General features: G+C 32.9%; 3 protein-coding genes across 4 annotated transcripts in view; 2 read left to right on the top strand and 1 right to left on the bottom strand.

Annotated features, from left to right (window-relative positions):
- Positions 1–324: 324 nt before the first annotated feature.
- On the top strand, positions 325–4,737 carry LOC130892058 (KIF-binding protein-like). The gene is made up of 2 exons (XM_057797273.1): positions 325–1,424; positions 3,893–4,737. Exons 1-2 carry the CDS (start codon positions 585–587, stop codon positions 4,667–4,669), a joined length of 1,617 nt encoding a protein of 538 aa, XP_057653256.1. The 5' UTR covers positions 325–584; the 3' UTR covers positions 4,670–4,737.
- Positions 4,738–8,223: 3,486 nt separating this feature from the next.
- On the bottom strand, positions 8,224–11,632 carry LOC130892065 (uncharacterized). Its single transcript, XM_057797282.1, has 5 exons — positions 10,763–11,632; positions 10,308–10,478; positions 10,001–10,177; positions 8,538–8,680; positions 8,224–8,438 (listed from the first exon to the last, which is right to left on the bottom strand). The coding sequence occupies exons 1-5, from the start codon at positions 10,853–10,855 to the stop codon at positions 8,309–8,311; spliced, it is 714 nt and encodes a 237-aa protein (XP_057653265.1). The 5' UTR covers positions 10,856–11,632; the 3' UTR covers positions 8,224–8,308.
- Positions 11,633–13,111: 1,479 nt separating this feature from the next.
- Positions 13,112–18,293, top strand: part of LOC130892053 (E3 ubiquitin-protein ligase HECW2-like) — a 152,985-nt gene continuing 147,803 nt past the window's right edge. For both annotated transcript variants that reach the window (XM_057797265.1, XM_057797264.1), the window contains exon 1: positions 13,112–13,798. In XM_057797265.1, coding sequence (XP_057653248.1) covers positions 13,459–13,798 — 340 coding nt within the window. In that variant the 5' untranslated portion in view covers positions 13,112–13,458. The remainder of the gene's footprint in view (positions 13,799–18,293) is intronic.

Raw genomic sequence — 18,293 nt, 5'->3', positions numbered from 1 at the left:
GGATGATCGACGGCTGGAATAATTTTTTTGTGCTCAGTACACTTCATTTTTTTAGTCCCCACAACCCCACGTCGATAAGGGGTGGGGGATGATTTTTAGATAATTACCGAAAATCGATTTAAAAAATTCCGAATTTCACAATAAACTACCAGAAACGTTTGGAATTTGGGTATAAAACAACCATACAATGCATTTGAAATGCCACCCTCTTATAAGTGGGAACTAAACTTGCTTGCCCACAGATACCATGTTGGGAAATTTTTGACAAGTCGTTGGAATACCTCATGTTGACATTTGACGCCTAATATAAAGGTTAAAATCCACTTTCACAATCACAATCCTCGAGGTATTTGCTCCGGTGGTATTAATATGTTATTCATCGGAGGACAGCAATTTCTTTTTTCGTGTGAATAACCTGACTGAAAAAAAATAAGTTAAATTTTACTAACACCATGTACTTCACATTTTAGTATAAATAACGTGACGCATTAATCTCGTTGGCTAAAACAATAAATGATGTCAATTTTGTTGAACTCGATGTATTTTCAAAGATCAGTGTCATATTTCTGTCTTTTTATCTAATTATGGAATTCGACGAGATAGTAATCCAGTTGAAAGGGGAGTATGACACTATAAGATTATTTTCAGCATGTAAAGCGAGAGCTGAAATCCAAATAAAAGATTCGGGTGATGATAATTCAAATGAGAGACTTTTAGAGACCGATTTTTCATTGATAGAAACCAAATTAGAAGATATATTATCGAGGATTACAGAAGACTCTCCTGATTATGCCAAAAAATTGTCGATGATCACTTCAATCCTTTACGAAAAGGCAAAAGTATGCCTGACCATGAATCTACTTCCAGCATCGAGAAATTATTTAGAAAGAGCTTTGGATATCATGCAAGGTTATACTAACAATCCGCAAATAACTTTCATTTACTTGAGAGTGGTGAACTATCTTTCTTATGTTTTATCAAGAATGGGAGATTTCGAAACGGCAAAAAATTTATTAGAAAGGGTTGTTAACGAAGAAATTAAATGTGTCCCAATAGTATACAGTACAGAAGATTTATTCGTGTATTATAAATCAGACGAACAACTGGCTAAAATGAAATTAGAGAAACTGAAAACAAATAATATGCAGATGTTAGGCTGGGTTTACGGTAAATTGGGTTTGACGCATCTTTACGCCGAAACCATACATAATAGTCTACAGAAAGAACTCAACATTAATGATAGTGACCCTATTAATTGGTCAATCAGATGTTATAGATTAGCCTCATTGTTTATTGTGAAAGGTAAATGGGAGAACGCGAGATATCATCTAACTGCCGCGCAAACTATATTAGATCCTCTGGAGGTTAATTTAATTCCAAATGAGACTTTATTTAAAGCACAAGCGGATTTAGCAAGAGTCTGGGTAAGTAATATTTCATATAAAAATTATTAAATTCTTCCTCTCTTTTTAATCCCTTTTAACTTTGTCTTCTCATCTTGTTTTCGATACCCCCCAACTCTAAATCTCAATTCTGTTATTTTCTCTATAATAACCTGTCCACTTTTATCAATTCCACCATGTCTTCTCCATTGTTTCCTTTCCAATTCCATTTCTTCTGTTGTGTAAATGGATCATGAATTTACCCCATAATTTCCCCATAATGTTCGTACTGTTTCTGTTATTGTATGTATTATAGCATTTAATCAATTTCTACTGGTTTGTCCATATCTCTTTTTACGAATAAGTTAGATTTTCTGGAACATTCATACTGCAACCCACTGTTTACACTACACAACACACACAATTACACTGTCTGATGCAGGAGGTTTCAATAGCCAGCGCGTCACAAACTTAAAATTTGCAACTTCTTCGTATTTGTTTTCTGTAATCTCAATTATTTCTATTGTTTCTGGATACAAATATTACTTATAGTTCTCGATAAGATATCTATTTTTCCATATTCCTTTGTCTAAACATGTTTGGTTCCTCCTTTTTTATTAGTTTTATTCGATATCATCTGTTCTTTTAACATCTTTTCCATGACTGTGTTTAATTATCTATGTGACTCTTTGTTAGCGTCTTCCTTCTCGTACTTTATTTCTTCTTCAACCTTTATGTAAATGATCTCTTTTTAAACAGGTTTTTGAAATAACTTCCCCATAATCCATTTCTATTTCTGCTTCATCAGTCAGTTGATTTTTATACTTTATATATTTTGGTTTTGTTTCTGTTATTCTATTCAATTTCATCAATTTCTTTTGTTACCTAAATTTCTTACGTTTCATTATCTTTACTTCCTCTTTTTTAATTCATCGTATGTTTCATAGTCTTTATCATCCACCGCTGCCTGTCTTGTGTTTTACGTTTATTTGTGTTTTCATATTTGTTGCCAATCTAGTCACTTCTTGTATTTTCTTTTTGATCCACTGTTGTTTCTGCTGTCAATACATTTCTAAATACTTTATTCTATATTTTCCTCTTTGTATTCTAATCTCATTTAAAACAAATTCAACTGTTGGCTTTGTCAGAGTAGATTTCTCTGGAGGATCCAAAATAAGCTTGTGGAACATGTTTCAAGTCGTAATTTTTGTTGTGGTGAAATGTTGGCGGACTATTCATAATCAACATCATAAAACGCAGTAATATAAAGCTGCCATAAAAGCCATAATGGCTGAAACGCTGTGCACAAAAAAATTATAATTGTAGAATCCAGCTCGTTTAATATTGGGCTGCCCAATATCATAACTATAAACTACGAATTCAACTCTTTACACCTTAGACCTTTTTATATGTTTTTCTTGATAAATCGTCCTAATTTTAAGTCTTTTTTTATAGAAAATTTGATTAAACAATTGACGTTTTGATCTATTTCGGCTATTTTTTAGAACTAATTTTCTATCAAAAGAGATCTAGGATCAAGACGATTATAACGATTCATTATAAATTAGACCTTGGAATAAAACGAAAATATCCTCATTAGGACGTTTCCGCAACTATGATTGGGTTCATGATCTGAATGTTCGGAAACTGATCAAGTTACGCGGGTTGTAATCATATGACATGATCCTTTCTATCCTGATAGACCGGAGGGTAAATGCGATCAGTTGAAGGGTTGTTCCATTTATCTATGGTTTTTTTTTCATTTTTAAAATTATTTAAATGGCTGTGTACTATTAATTCTCATGAGCAGTATCGTTGACAGTTTACTGGGGTTTGCGGTTTTTATACTTTTCGAAATTTCAGCATAAAAATAACTTATTAGTATTGAATTTGAGAAATCAATTATTAGGCTTCTATAATCTATTATAGTTTCCATCTTTTGAGTCTATGGTAAATTGTAGAATTCTGCTACAGGTCTTTCAAGCAGAAATGCCTTTGTCAATCTTCGGAACTTGTTCAATCATTCTTAATTCTGAAGGTAGTTGATTGAATAATTTTTTGACACTAAAGATGATGAAATTTTTTACGAGATTAGAAGTGGGTATAGTTAAGTAAATGTCCAAATTATTTCTTTTAGTAGGGTAAGTATGAATAGGTGCCTCAGTGACCCTCAGTAAAAGGGAAATTCTAATTTAAACCAGTACAAGAAATGAGCTGTTAAGATACAGATTTAATGGCAAAACTAGCAGAGGATAATTTTTTTGCCAAGTACATGTATAGACTATTGAAGGGCACCGTTAATATGTAGACCAAGAAAGCTCCTTTATAGGATAAAACTCAAGTTTTCTCAGTGTTTAAACAGAGATTTTTGTCCATGGTAGAATGTGGAGCTTGTATATCTGGATCACTCTAGGTTACACTGAAGTCATCCGCGAATAAAGGGAATTTATCATTGATTCGTAAGTGAATATTATTCACATTTATAAACACATTTTCTCATTTTACTGTAGGTTAGTTACGGCATTCAATTATTCGGACTAAGCAAACGTTCAGTGCTAGAAAAAGTATGGGACGAAAATAGCGAAATTAATCGTCAAGATAAATTAATAGACACTCACAATTTTACATTTGAAGGTATGGACATAACCGTTCCGGATATTCCCATTAAAGAAATCCGTAACATTCGAGAGGCTCGCGACTTATTTACCCATACACACAAATGGTTGAAGCGAGCTCGTTTATTTTACACTTTACGAGAATATCCTTTGCAGTACGTCAATATTATCCTGGAATTGAGCGAATTGTACAAATACCTCGCGTCGTACGAAAAGAATATCGACGCTCAGTATGACGTACACAAAAAAAGATTTGAAACTTTGGAAATGTTGAGTTCGGTAGTGAGAGACGTACGACCTGGTTGTTACGCCACCGTGTGCATGGAAATTATTAGAGAAATCATGGATGTGCAAATAGAAATGATGCATTTAAATCTTAAAAGAATATATAATCCGACTGAAGATGCGCAATTAACTGATCATCAATTAAGGAAAAGAATGGATACGATACATGCTTTCACTGAAAGAATTGAGAAATTATGTGATATTGAAAATGTTAGGGAGGCGTTTTTAATAAGAGAAATTAACGAAGTACAGGAAGAATCGTCTTTATCTGATATAGAAATTGGAGTAAGTAGAAGTAAGGAACCAGAAAGAAGGACTGACGAAAAACAAGTAAATTCAACGAAAGCTGTCGGAAAAGGTGAAGAAAAACGAAAAAAGCGTGAATAATTCGTCACATTTTTTAAATAATTGTCATGTATAAAAATTGGTTGTTTAAATATATTTTCCTACAATTATTTAATGTTATTATTTACACAATTAAGGTGAAAATACTGGAGCCTTGGTAATATTCATGCTCAACATTACTACTAGCACTACATCAACACTTAAAACTGTCTAAAGTGCGTTTCGAAAACCAAGTTATCGTCTTGAGAGACCTAGATTTACCGATAGTATAGTATTTATTATTACACATTTTTGTGGAAACTTTTTTTTATAATCAAACTACATATTAATTGATAAACTTGTGCAGGATCATTATTTGTAAATTCTTGGAAAGAAACTTTCATTCGTTCAATGAGTTACGTGAAAAACAGAATTAAATTATTAGATCAACGCTTTTCCAAATTTTAGTATTATTATCAGAGAATATTTAGATAAATTATATTCGGGATACTGAACAGTGTGACTTGGTACTATTGAATGACTAGCAAGATCTCCAGACTTAACGTCATTCGTTCACTTCCTTTCAGGAAAACTGAAAGGGAATGTTTACCAAAGTAGATCTGCTAAAACTGAAGATTTGAAAAACGGAATTGTATAATGGTATAGTGTATAAAGAACGTTAGTTTTGACGATGGATACACAATATGGTGAGTCATTAATTCCTTTGACAAATTGCAGGAATATTAGCCGAAGCGCAAGCCAAAATAATAGTAACGATAAAGTTGCATCATTCTATACCGAACGCAATAAACGTCAAAATGAGGGAATATTGGTGTTTTACGAAGAATTATTCAAAATCACTGTATGCAAGACTACTCTTAGACGCTGTCACCAAAAGGTTAAAAAAGACTCGGAGTACGACGGTTTATGTGTAATCATACATAATACGGACTTGCATACTCCTTAAATAAATATTATCTTTTGTCGTTGGCTACTCGTAACGACTTCGTAGCAGATAAGAATCAATGAAGTTGTCAATGGTCACGTGATATTCTTATTTCATAGTTCGTAGGTGTGGGCGGCCGTGAAGCCGTTGAACATATAGGTTTTCAGATAGGCCCGTCGTGCTCCATTTGACTTTACCAAAGTCCGATGTTCTTTGAGAAGCCGATCAGGTGCTTTGGTTTGAGCCGTTTGTTATCGTTAGGCAGGTTGTGGGGTTTGCCCAAGTGTTTAAATCGCGCCCGTGTGAGTGCAGGGCACTCACAGATAACGTGGTCTGCAGTTTCGTCCTCCTCCATGCACCAGCGGTTAGAATTCCGGTCACTAGTCTGATTTCGCGCCTATTTAGCTGGAGCCCACTCGAAAGACGAGTGGGGTCCGTCTATATGGGCCTTTGCTTGTCTCATGCCAGGCGTCTTCATCCATCTCTTGCGAGAAGGCTGTTGAGAGACGTGATGACAGCGCTTTCAGCCACACCAAGAATGAGTTTTGGGCCCATTGGTGGGTTCGCCGATCACAGTCTAGCGAGTGGTCGGGCACCCAAACGAGGCCATCAATCACCAGATTTCAAAGAACTCTCTTACACTCAAGCATTAGCCTAGAGCATACCTTTTCAGTCGCTATAGCTGGTATAGAAGCTCTGCTGCCTGAGCAGATCGAGATTACCGTGATCCTGTGGCGTCGATTGTGTATTGCGCGTGCACATTCCATCACAGCGAATACCTCGACTTCCCAAGCGAAAAAGATTCGCTTATTTTGGGGTGTTCCCCGCAGAAACCTGCACCGGCCAAGTCATTCCTCCTAGAACCGTCTGTGTACCATGTGGCTTCGTTGTTCAGTGATGTGTGCCTCCAAGCCCTTATTATTAACGGTCGAAGGCGTCATTTGGTCGCTGCCCATCGAAATGATTGGACATCCACCTTTGGCCTGCGCCCAAATTTTTGCGTGACCAATTGGTCCAGCCTGAAGTTCTTTGTGGATGTTCAGCCTGTAGGCTGTTCTCATGGCTTCGAATTATATAGCAAGATACAGGGGTGAAAGGTCTAGTAAGACCTCAAGAGCCCCCTGTGATGCAAGACGTTGGACATACGTGAGAAGAGGTCACGTGATATTAATTACAAGTTTTATTTGGATTACGTTAATACCATTATTTTCTTCACTTTAATTGAAAGATCGTTTTCAAATTTAAAACGTTTACTTGAAATAGGTATATTATATATTGTTTGTTCCTAATATTCTATTTTGATTTAAAAAACTCACTTTGGCCACAATAATTAATTAAAATAAGCACTGTAATTCTCACGTGAAATTAAATAACTTCTGCACAAATACATACAGTTTACTTTGAATCGAATTTAATTTATTTACCTGACGTATTGATGAGACAGAGGTTTCAAAAATAAACAAATAAATCATTCTTGAAAAGATTTGGTTGAATTACACGCTTGATAGGAAGAGATATTTCTTTTCAAGACTCACTAAATATCGATTTAAGAAAAACTTGATAATGAAATGGTCATTTTTTAGTAACAACTAATTTGGAATGCGAAGAGAAAATTTAATTACGAAAGTTGATACTTAACTTATAAGATAGACAAATAAAAACAAATATTTATAATTTAATATGGTTTTATTGTTTTTCAAAAGATTCTTCTACACTTTTACATGTCTTTGAACCAATTGTCGAAGCTTTTTTTTTATTTTGTTTGAGGTACCTTCAAAACATATGATTCAAACTCATCAACCACTTCTTAAGATGGAGAAAAACGTTGATCTCGTAATTTATTTTCAATCTGCGGGAATAAGAAGAATAAGAAGAAATGTACGGCGGATGACCCATCAATTCGGTATTTTTGTTTGAACTGTTGTGTCAGAGATCGCATTGTCTTCTGCGATTGGTTTTCCTGATTTTTTCGATTGCTGTAAAGTTTCGGGTTCATATGGATAGATCCATAGACGCCTTTTGAAGCAAAGATATTCTATATACAAGCATTTCTTTGCACCAATCGACACGAGTTTTTTTCTTTTGAGCGAACGTCAAATTATGCGGTATCCAACACCTCAATCTCACGGTATGTCACGTAACTTTCACGAAATTAATTCTGTAGCTAAAGGCGACCACGATTGAATTTGGAACAAATCCAGCAGAACACGGTGGCTCGAGATGCTGCTTGATCACCAAAAGTCGAAGCGAGTGGAACTGCTGTTGGTTTAATCTACTTCAAAAGTCATAGAAAATCATCGTATGAAATTATTCACAATCTAATTCGTTTTTTGACCAAAATGAATGTTTCAAGTATCTGTAAACACGTCAAATAGCACTCTTATGACAACAAGTTTTCTGAGTATGTTCACCATTACAAATGTTGCCATATCTCAAAATCTAAGTAGCAATCCTTGTAACATTTATGTCGATATTGACATAAAACCTATTCCGATTCATCTAAATAACATCCAAGCCCTTTATGTGATTCGTACCATCGAAGCAAACAATTTGGTGGCCAAAAATACCCCTGATATCTACTAGACAGACCCTTCTCTCAAAGCCTAACAGTACCAAAATTTTGTGATAGAAATCGTACGCTGCGGGTATTGAGATGTTTGAAGCTAGGGTATTTTCTGGTATATTGGGGATTATTTAATAGAAAAAAATATCAATTTGTTATGATAATATAAAAAATATAAGTACAAATATAAGTTTCATACAGATTGAGTAAACACTGGTTTGCATTCCCATGTTAGAGGATTGCATCGAGCTATTCGAGGATGATCAGAAGGAAGAGACTTGTACTCATCGCCATATTTTCCTTTTACGGCTCGAATTGGTAACCTAAAAATATGAAAAATGGAAAATTCGTATATAAAACCGGATAACAATTTATTATGATTCACTCTTTTAACTGACTGAAATGAAATATAGAAATTTTACCATCTTCGGAATTTATATAATTGTTTTTCTGGTTCGATGTAAGTTTCTTTGTTCACACTTCCAACCGTAAATCGAGGGTCATTTTTTTCTAGCTTCCAAGTTGATTTTTTGTAATCCCCTAAACCATAATTCTCTTGGTTTCCCTGAAATTAGAATATCGAGATCCAATGAATTATTTTAACTATAGATAGGAGCCAAAAAGCTCTTTTACGTAAAATACGAACCTCTATAAGTGTGTTAGAAGCAATTTGTTTGAGTTTAATGTTGGAAAAAACCTAGACTGATGTTAATACAAAGAAGGCTGCCACTTGTTCGGTGTTAAGGCTGGGAGCAATAAGTCCTAGCATAGTCACCTGGCCGTTTTAGTTAACTCAGCTTCACGAAAGCCTGGAACCCGCTTTAAGACCAAAAACTATTTACCCCGCAATAGTTTGTAATTCTCTACAAGGCCCAGATTTATCTATCTTTGGAGTATTGGTCGCACATTTGGAGCTCCCAACCATACCCGTAGGATGCTCGACTCAATGTAGAAGTGAGAAATTCGACTTATAGGCGATCCAGAGTTGACCAGAAACTTGGACAGTAAAGAGCATAGAAGAAATGTCGCTGATCTAACTTTGTTTTACCAACACAACCACGGCAGATGCTCTCGTAAGCTATCCAACATAATTCCATTTAGAGCAGTATTTGCAAGACTTACTCGAAGCATACGTGGATCATGAACACCGAGTTCGCCTGCCGACGCACGTAACGTTGGCGGTTATGGAACTCCTTTCTTTGGAGAAGCGCAAGCCTGTGAAATGACCTACCGAGGCACGTCTTTTCCAAACACACAACTTACAAAAGTTCAAGATCAATATCCACAGGACCACAGGCATCTCCTAACAGATATAATTATTACTAAAGACGTCCAAATATTGGCTTAAGCAGAAGATCTGGTGATAATTGCGAAAAGAAAAAGAAACGTCCTTGAAGATTGAACAGAAAGCTAGTAAAAAGGAATGGAATAAAATGGAGAGAAAAATAAGTATACGAAGTAGAAAATAAATCATAATGAATGAGGAGAGAAAATCTGAATGAATGTAACTAAAACTGATGAAGAAAACCATAACCAAATACATAAAACCATTTAAAAATAATAGCGAAGTTGAAAAAATAACAGAATGGAATCTTTTAGGAAACTGCTCCAGAGAAAGACTAAAATACCAAGGGGAAGTCAAGTAAGAAATGATCTGATCAAAGTGAGAGTTCGTGGATGGTGGAACACTACCCAGGGCAGGATTGATTATATTTTACTATAGTTTGGTAGTAGAGTCATTACATATGGCGATATGTTTATGGGGAGGATAAATATATTTGAAAGATTGAAGGATACTGTATAGTTCACCAGTGTAAACTCTACACGTCGAAGGTAAGCGGAAAGAACCATCTTTAAAAGATCCACATATCTAGTATTTACTTACATAATCTAGAAATTGTTCATTTCTTTTCGGCAACTCGTCTATGTGCTGACTCTTCACTGGAGGTTTACCTGGATTCCGTTTAGCTATTTCAGGCAATAATTGATATGACAAGTAGTACGATGTCATATAAGATTCTTGAGATTTATCAATATAGTTTCCAAATAGTACATCGTTACCCTGAAAAACTGACAGAGTTGAGATAAAATCACCTTATGTATCTGTTGAACTTTGATATATATTGTTACGGGTAATATTATTAAAAAAAAGGACCAGATGTATATATCCTTCCAATATTATTAATCATTACCTGATTCTTTATAGTGGCATCCCATATAACAGACCGCGGAAGGGTTGTTTTTGGTTTTATTCCATAATTACTTAGATATTCAGTAGTGTGGACATGCTTATTTTTTTGGTACTGGCAAGTTTCCTCAAACCAATTACCAAGTAGTACTTTTCTAGAATAATCTGTTCTTTTCTGGAATATAAAAATTGATTGAGAAGGCAGCCCAATTATTAAATAAATTCATTGTTTTTCTAGGCTTATGGCATTGAAAGTGGGCATTTTTGTCAGTCAGTTTTGCCATGATCATTGCATGGCCCAATAAGGACTTATCAGTTTGCAATGCAGAGACCGTATTAAAACAAATATTACAAGAAAACACATTTTTTCATGAAGCTACTTAATTTAAATTAGATATTGATCGTGTGTTTTTTGAAATAAATTGGATTACTTATTATTGTATAACAACCAGAACTTACAGCGATGAGAGGACTCCATTGAATTTTTGACTGAGTTTTTGTACACAAACACTCTTTCAGGTGGGCGGCATCCTGGCTACATTCTTTAACCATGATTATAATTGATAATTTCGATGTATTGAAACGAAGCAATTGTCATATTCAGTCAATTATGACATCACATTTTACAATCGAGCAATCGAACGAATTGTTAAAAACAGCTGATGCTCGTTTAAAAATTACTGCCGTGGGGTAAGCAAATGCTTTTGCCGTGATTTTTATGTGGTTTGTGAAGTTAGTTATTGAATTTTAGACCTTATTATTTCTATACCCTATTTTCAAACTAGGACTACTGATTTGAATTTAAATTGACAATTATGTAGATTCCTGATTGGTCAAATCGCAGCTGGTTTTACAGAAAATATTGACATAATATGACAAAAAAGGAGCTTATAGTTTATTGCGTGATGGTTTTTTTTCTATTATGCAATGTTATATTATATAGTGTAGCTGAGCAGTAATATAGTCTGAAAAGTTAAAACTGGTAAAAAATGAGCAAGATTCTGACTAAATCTCTTTTTATCTAATGAAAAGTGGTCAATTCCACCTAGAACTATAAGTTTGTCCTTGTACCTTTCAGATGCCACTGGTTTATCACTTTACAAACTTGAATAGCACTCACTCTTGTTTTATAAACTTACACGCAACAGTGGAAACTAATTTCCGAAAAACAAGCTGAGTATTCAAAATTGATTCAAAGCTTACTTGCAGACAGATTTTAAAAAATGCAAAAATACTCAGTTTCCTATGTATTAATTTCACTGAAACTGATCTAAAAACAATCTATGAAGTAATCTCAACATCATAAAACAAAAAAAAAACAATACAAAACAACCAAAATACCGGTAAAAATCAAGTTAACATACGAGAAAGCAGATTGTTTATCCCACGACCATGATTTTGATGTAGATCAGCTGTTTTCTTAAATTGCCTAGTTAAATTTATAACTGATCCACAGTTTGTAAACAGACTGTGGAGATATGTCAATACAGCTCATCTCACACATTTCAACTGTATGGTATTCATTAGACATTTATATATATTTCATAGAATATGATTAGAGATAGAATTATTAATAGAAAGATTGGACCTTTTTTCGGATTTTTCTTGCTTCAGTCAAAGTGCATGATTTTTCTATTTAACTACAACAAAAATGAATAAAACATAATGTGTATAAACATAAATTAGATATTCTATACACTGTTAATAGGGATTTTGTCCACACATTATATAATATCTAGTAATGAGATACAAATATTTTCAAACCAGTTTTTTGTGTATTTATTGTTTTAGTTTCCAAATCAATTATACTTTAGAAAGTTGCCTATTTATTTTTTTAAAGGAATTGTTCATCTAGATTCTTATCAAATAAATGTGTTATAATAATTTTTCAACATTGTTTTGTAAATTTATTCTGACAATCCAAAATCCGTTTAGGTCATTATTATTCACTAAAACAATTCACTCCAGCTTGAAACACAAATGTATATGTTCTATATATTATAAACAAGCAAGTTTCTTCATTCACACAAATATAAAATAAGTTAAATAGAATATTTCACGAATAATTATTATTCTTCTACAGGATTTGGAACGATTTTTTTCTCGATTTCGAGTCAAAACATCCAGTAAAACATTATTTATTCAAGTCGAAAGAAAAATTTTATAATTTTACTAAACAAATATATCAAGATGAATAATATACTTATTATGTATAATATCAGAATAACAACAACCCCAACAAATATTCATCAATAAATAAAACAGTTTAGACACTAATTTACAATACAGATCACGGTCGTATGTACACCGATATTTAATACCGTGAAACCGGTCTATAAATACAAAAATAAATACAGCAAGAAACACGGGAAAACCCAGCAAAATTAAAAAGAGAAAACGAATCTTTAAAGGTTATAAAAAAATAAAGACAAAGTGTGAAAAACTCTAATTAGTTCATTCTATTTGGTTTTCCATATGTACTGAACAATCCCAAGTTAGATATATTTATCAAGCACGGTGTTAGGTTATATTTTCAAATTCAAATATTCATATTTTTTTGTTGTTTTTAGTGACCATTGTAATGTAAGTCAACAGCCACTTTACTATGTAAGCAGTACATATTGAGTTTACTAATTTACTCAATTTAAGTTCAGATCAATTTAGACTATAAAATTTGATTATATATTACAATTTAAGCGTTATGTATCTTAAAACGAAATAATTCGATAGTTATCTACTAATGCTGCCAGCTGTAAAATTAGTTGCATAACTGTTTGAAACAAACAAGCTACTTTCAAATGTCAAATCAGCTGTTTGTATATATTTCTCAACAAAAATCAGAACTTTCTTTTTTTCCTGTTAAGTAAAATTATTATTGATTGTTATGGGTTAATAGAATGAATTTGAATTGAATTTAATGTTTTTAATAACATAATAATTTCGAAATCCATTGGGATACTATTAAATTATGTACAAACATTAAAATTTCTGTGTTAATATTTTGTGATGAATGTGAATCCACTTAAACCTAAATCTGCAGTGGACAGAGTCGCCTAAATGTCTGTCGTCATGACAACCACATCTCGAGGCAGAAGTCGATGGCTTATATTTTTCTACAAATAATATAAATTATAGTAAGTATTGATATTTGCGAAATGGGCGAAGAAATTCAAACAAGTGATAGCGATTTAGTATTCGAGTCAATAGAAAATGAATCCGAAATAAAATGTCAATTTTTAAAATGTAATCTCAAAGAAAACGGGACTTCTAGTGCCGAAAGTGCGGAATCGAATGAAACTCAAGTTATTAAGGATGTTTCCTATTGTGATAATGAATATGCTCAGTCTAAAGTTTCAGACTGTGTTGATGAAAACATACAGGAAATACAACTGGCAAATAATATTTTTGCTAAGCAAAATGAAGAAGGTAATTGGCTTTTAAGATGGGACATTCAAAGAAGAAGTGAAAAAGATTTTATAGCGCTTTGTTATGAAGGTGAGTATATTTTTTCATTGAACTGTGTAGATTTGTAAAATTTTTCACTATAGCACCAGTTTATATCTTCTAATATAGTCTTCCAGAAGTAATAATATTCTATAATATCATACTTCTCTTTTATATTACAAGTTTAGATTACAATAGACCGAAATCTAAAATTACCTACAATTACCTACTTTTATACACCATAACCTCAACCAATGAAAGATATATTTTTAAAACACTTATATAGTGTGAACATTAACTATCAAATATTTTATTCCAAATATTTAACACATTGTGATAAGTTTTGAAATTTTGAAACCCAATAGTAAAAGACAGTAAACACTGTCTTGAATACCCACAATACGAGTATTCTTATAACATTGGTTGCTTAGCTGTTTCAGTGTAAATATTGGTTCAACCGTTCAGCAAAGAGCATGTACTGAGCATTCCGAGTAAAATGCTGGTCCAATGTTATGCTCAACAACTCAACTAATTGAGATTTTCTGTCTTGAACAATTTTCAACTGAGTAAATTGCAACCCACCTAACAAACAAAAGACTTAAATGATTAAAGCATTGAAACTATTCAAATCTGTCGATGAATTCTAACTAAATAATTAAGAAAAATATTGTTATTATTGTTAATAATGCAAATAAAAAAGTATGAGATACATTTTCTGATATTTTCTGACATTTGATATAATATTATAGAAACAAAATCTAGCTTTAAAATTTAATACTACTCAATTTAATTATCTGAAGTGTTGTAAATCATCTAAGTGCATATCAGTTACATTTATTTTTTTATTAAATAATGTACTTTGTGCACAACTATGTATTCTATAATTTTAACTAGAATATTGTATTATGAAAACATTGACAATACTTATAATTAAGTTGGTCATCCATCCTGGTTTCATCAGATTTTTCGTAGTTTAGAGGGCATTCTGTAAGCTCCTGGATGGGGCTTTATTTGTAGTTGTTCAAAAATTTGGAAAATGTGGAATCAACAATGTCTTTCACAATTTGGAAAGAAGATCTAAACTCAATCATGGTTGGTGTGGGATGCTCTGCACATGTTATTAACAATAAAGTGCACTGCACCACAAATGTGATTTACTGCCAGAAGTCCTGGAATGCATTATCTTGAAAAGATTATAATTTTTTACCACTTACACAGTACAAATCGAAGTTCTTACAGAATTTTGTCAAATTGCTGGTAATAAAAATATAAAAATGATAATTATTATTGAGTTGTAAGACTGAAATTTAGAATGATCCTAGACGGGTGGAGTAAAAAACGATTAGTGCGTTGGGTATCTAGGCAGTAGCGGTTTGAAAGGAACGTATCAGTCTCAAATTTCTCTTTAAATTGAAAAAAACTCCGATTGAGTGCTATAAATTGTTACAAGACGTCTATGGGGACAATTTTCTACCTCGAGCGCGTTTTTTTGAGTGGTGTAAGCGCTTTAGTGATGGCCGAGAGAGCACTGAAGATGACCAGCGCCCAGATCGCTCAGTGACTGTCTCAACTCCGGAAACAGTGACCAAAATCAACCAAATTGTGCGTGCAGATCGTCGAATGAGTACTGGATGTTTGCCGAAGTTGTAAACGCCGATAAAGAAACGGATAAAAACATTTTACAAGAGGAATTATACATAACAAACGTCTGTGGATAATTGGTGCCAAAAAATCTGACTGCTGACTAAAAGCTCTTGGTCAAAAGGTCTGCTTAGATTTCCTTGAAAGGTTAGAAAAAGATTTACTCTGGAAAGTATTCGATTTGAGTCGATGGAAGCGGTGAAGCAAAAAAACGGAAGAGCTCTCATTAAAGAAGATTTATAATATATTGAGGAGCATTCGAATGTAGAATAATTTTTATAATAAAACCCTTTTTCGTAACCAGTCTCGTTATTTGAAATTTCAAATATATATTCATTGAAATCTTGATTATTTTTCAAATTTAAAATTAATTAAATGCAAGACTCAATTTAAAGATTTTTGAGATATTAGAATTAAAATTACAGCAACTGAATCAATCAACATAAATTTTTACTAATAAAACTATTTGTTTTACATAGATCAACTCCAAAATAATAATAATTAATCAACCAATGAATTCAAAATACTACAAAATACCAGGTAACTTGAAGATTACTGATTAAGGTGTGCTGAAGAATGCTTTGATGTTCTAATCCTCAGTATTAATTTGTTTTTAAGTTGATACCTAGAAGGTCGAAACAGACAATAATTTTTTATATTGATTCAATATTAATAATTCTATATATTATAATCACTCATGTTCGTGAATATAAATGTATTTGTGATAAATTAATGCATTTAAAGTTGTTTACTTGTATCCAAACAGTTTTTAAGGAATTGTTTTTTTTTTCAATGAAACCAATTAATTTCAAACAGGATGTATCGGTTACTAACTTCGAATATTATATTAACTAAACAATATACCGGGTGTTACTTTAATCCCACAAACTTTTTATGAGTCCATGTTTGTATTAAATATGATTTTAGACACTCTAGGCATATATGGTTTAAATTATAAAAATTTAAACTCGGATGATAATACAAATAAAGGAATAAAGATGTACAAATATAATTATAAGATTCATTTCTATTGAACACAGAAATTTGAGAAAACTAAAAAAATATAGTGCAGATTCTGATTTTTGAGAAAGAAAATTTGATTTGTAGTAATAAATCATTAAGAAAATTGAAAGGAAGCAATTGATTTGGTTTGAACTTGTAAAAAATGAAATAAAAATCCAGAAAATACTATAAACGATACCGTCAGAATAATGAAAAAGGAAGTGGCCGTAGAGATTTGATAGAAAAATTGTTGGAGTTGGAGAAGTAGCGGCAGCTCTAAAAAACGATACACTAGGATGGTCCCAGAAGTACCTGTCTTATCAAAGGAAACACAAAAATTTTGGAAAAAAATATTTTCCAAGGTAATATGCTTTTAGCTTTACACACTTTTCCCAGCGATGTTAAATAAGTTCGATATCCTTTCTATAATAAGAATCTTCAAGCTTCTCAAAATAGCCGACATCACCTCTTCATTGTTGGAAAATCTTTGAACGCCCAGCAATTTTTTCAAGTCTGGGAATAGAAAATAATCCGAGGGGGCTAAATCTAACGAATAGGGTGTGTGAGGTAGCAATTCAAACTTAAATGTTGACCATTGCAATAACGAATGTGTGAGATGGTGTATTGGGCCGATTTTGCTTGATTTCTACGCTCAAACGTTACAAAAAGTTCGCATAATACTCGCTGATGATAGTTTCTTCTTTTTCAAGGTAGTCAATGAATATTATCCCCCGCGCATCCCGAAAAACCAACGTCATGAACTTGTCTGCAGATGGAACGGTCTTTGCCATCTTTGGAGCTGGTTCTCCCTGTTCAGCCGATCGTTTTGATTGTTGTTTTGTTTTGGATGTGAAGTGATGGACCCATGTTTCATCCATTTCTGTGTAACATTACAATACACTCGACATTGGTGTTTTTCTACTATGTCTGCTAGCACGCGCAATTCCAGTCGTGACCTCATTGGTCGATCACTGCGATGCTGGTCCTCGCAGGTCGTACGGCCTCGTTTAAACTCTGCTACCCAATATTTTACTGTTAATAACGAAGGAACACTCTCGCCCAAAGTAGAATCTAGCTTAGCTTTTATATTGATTGTGCTAAAGCCTTTCAAATAAAAGTATTGTATCCTATAACGATGACCAATTTTTTCCATGTTTACAAATTCACTGAAAACGTTCACTATTCATCCAGGTACTTCTGGGACCATCCTCCTAAATCAAAGTCACTGTCTTAATATCATCCTGAAGTTTTTTTTTTAAATAAACAAGGACACTCATATTATTTTTTCAACCATTAATACTTTGTTATTATTATTATCAAAGTTTTTATGGCAATGACAATTCAGCCTAATAGGCTATCTTGTGAGGTCCTTCTGCCTCCTGAACTTTATGTTTTTTGGTACTTAAATGAATATTTTAAAATCAATATAAACTTATGTAATTAATTTTTGTAAAATGTTTATTGTGGCCGGTGACATTTTTTTGGGATATTTCATTATCGAATACTTTTGACTTGTACTTATTCTAATTACTATCAGATTCAGTAATATTTTCATAGAGCGTCAATAGGTTCTGGTTATATAATTTAATATAGTGGAGTATTAGGAGGGTTGTAAAATGGATTATTGGGGTGTCTCATATTCAGAATTCCATTAAATAAAACTCTGTTTCAAGTTTAAAAACTTAGGATAATCATATCAGTACCAAGGGAAATGGATGTGTTGATCTTGATAACATTTTTTTTATCTTTTGGTGTAAATACTGTAATTGTAATTTGTTTACTGCAAGGGATGTTTGTAAAGGGCGATTATTTGATATTATAATTAATCAGCAGGATTAAATTTTAGCATCCTTTTGCTGAATCATTTAGACGTAGTTTTGATGAGATTTTGTAGCAGTATTTT

Source organism: Diorhabda carinulata, chromosome 3 (assembly GCF_026250575.1).
Source record: "Diorhabda carinulata isolate Delta chromosome 3, icDioCari1.1, whole genome shotgun sequence".
Taxonomy (NCBI): domain Eukaryota; kingdom Metazoa; phylum Arthropoda; class Insecta; order Coleoptera; family Chrysomelidae; genus Diorhabda; species Diorhabda carinulata.
The sequence above is the reverse complement of the archived record's forward strand: the minus strand, read 5'-3'. Positions and strand labels throughout refer to the sequence as shown.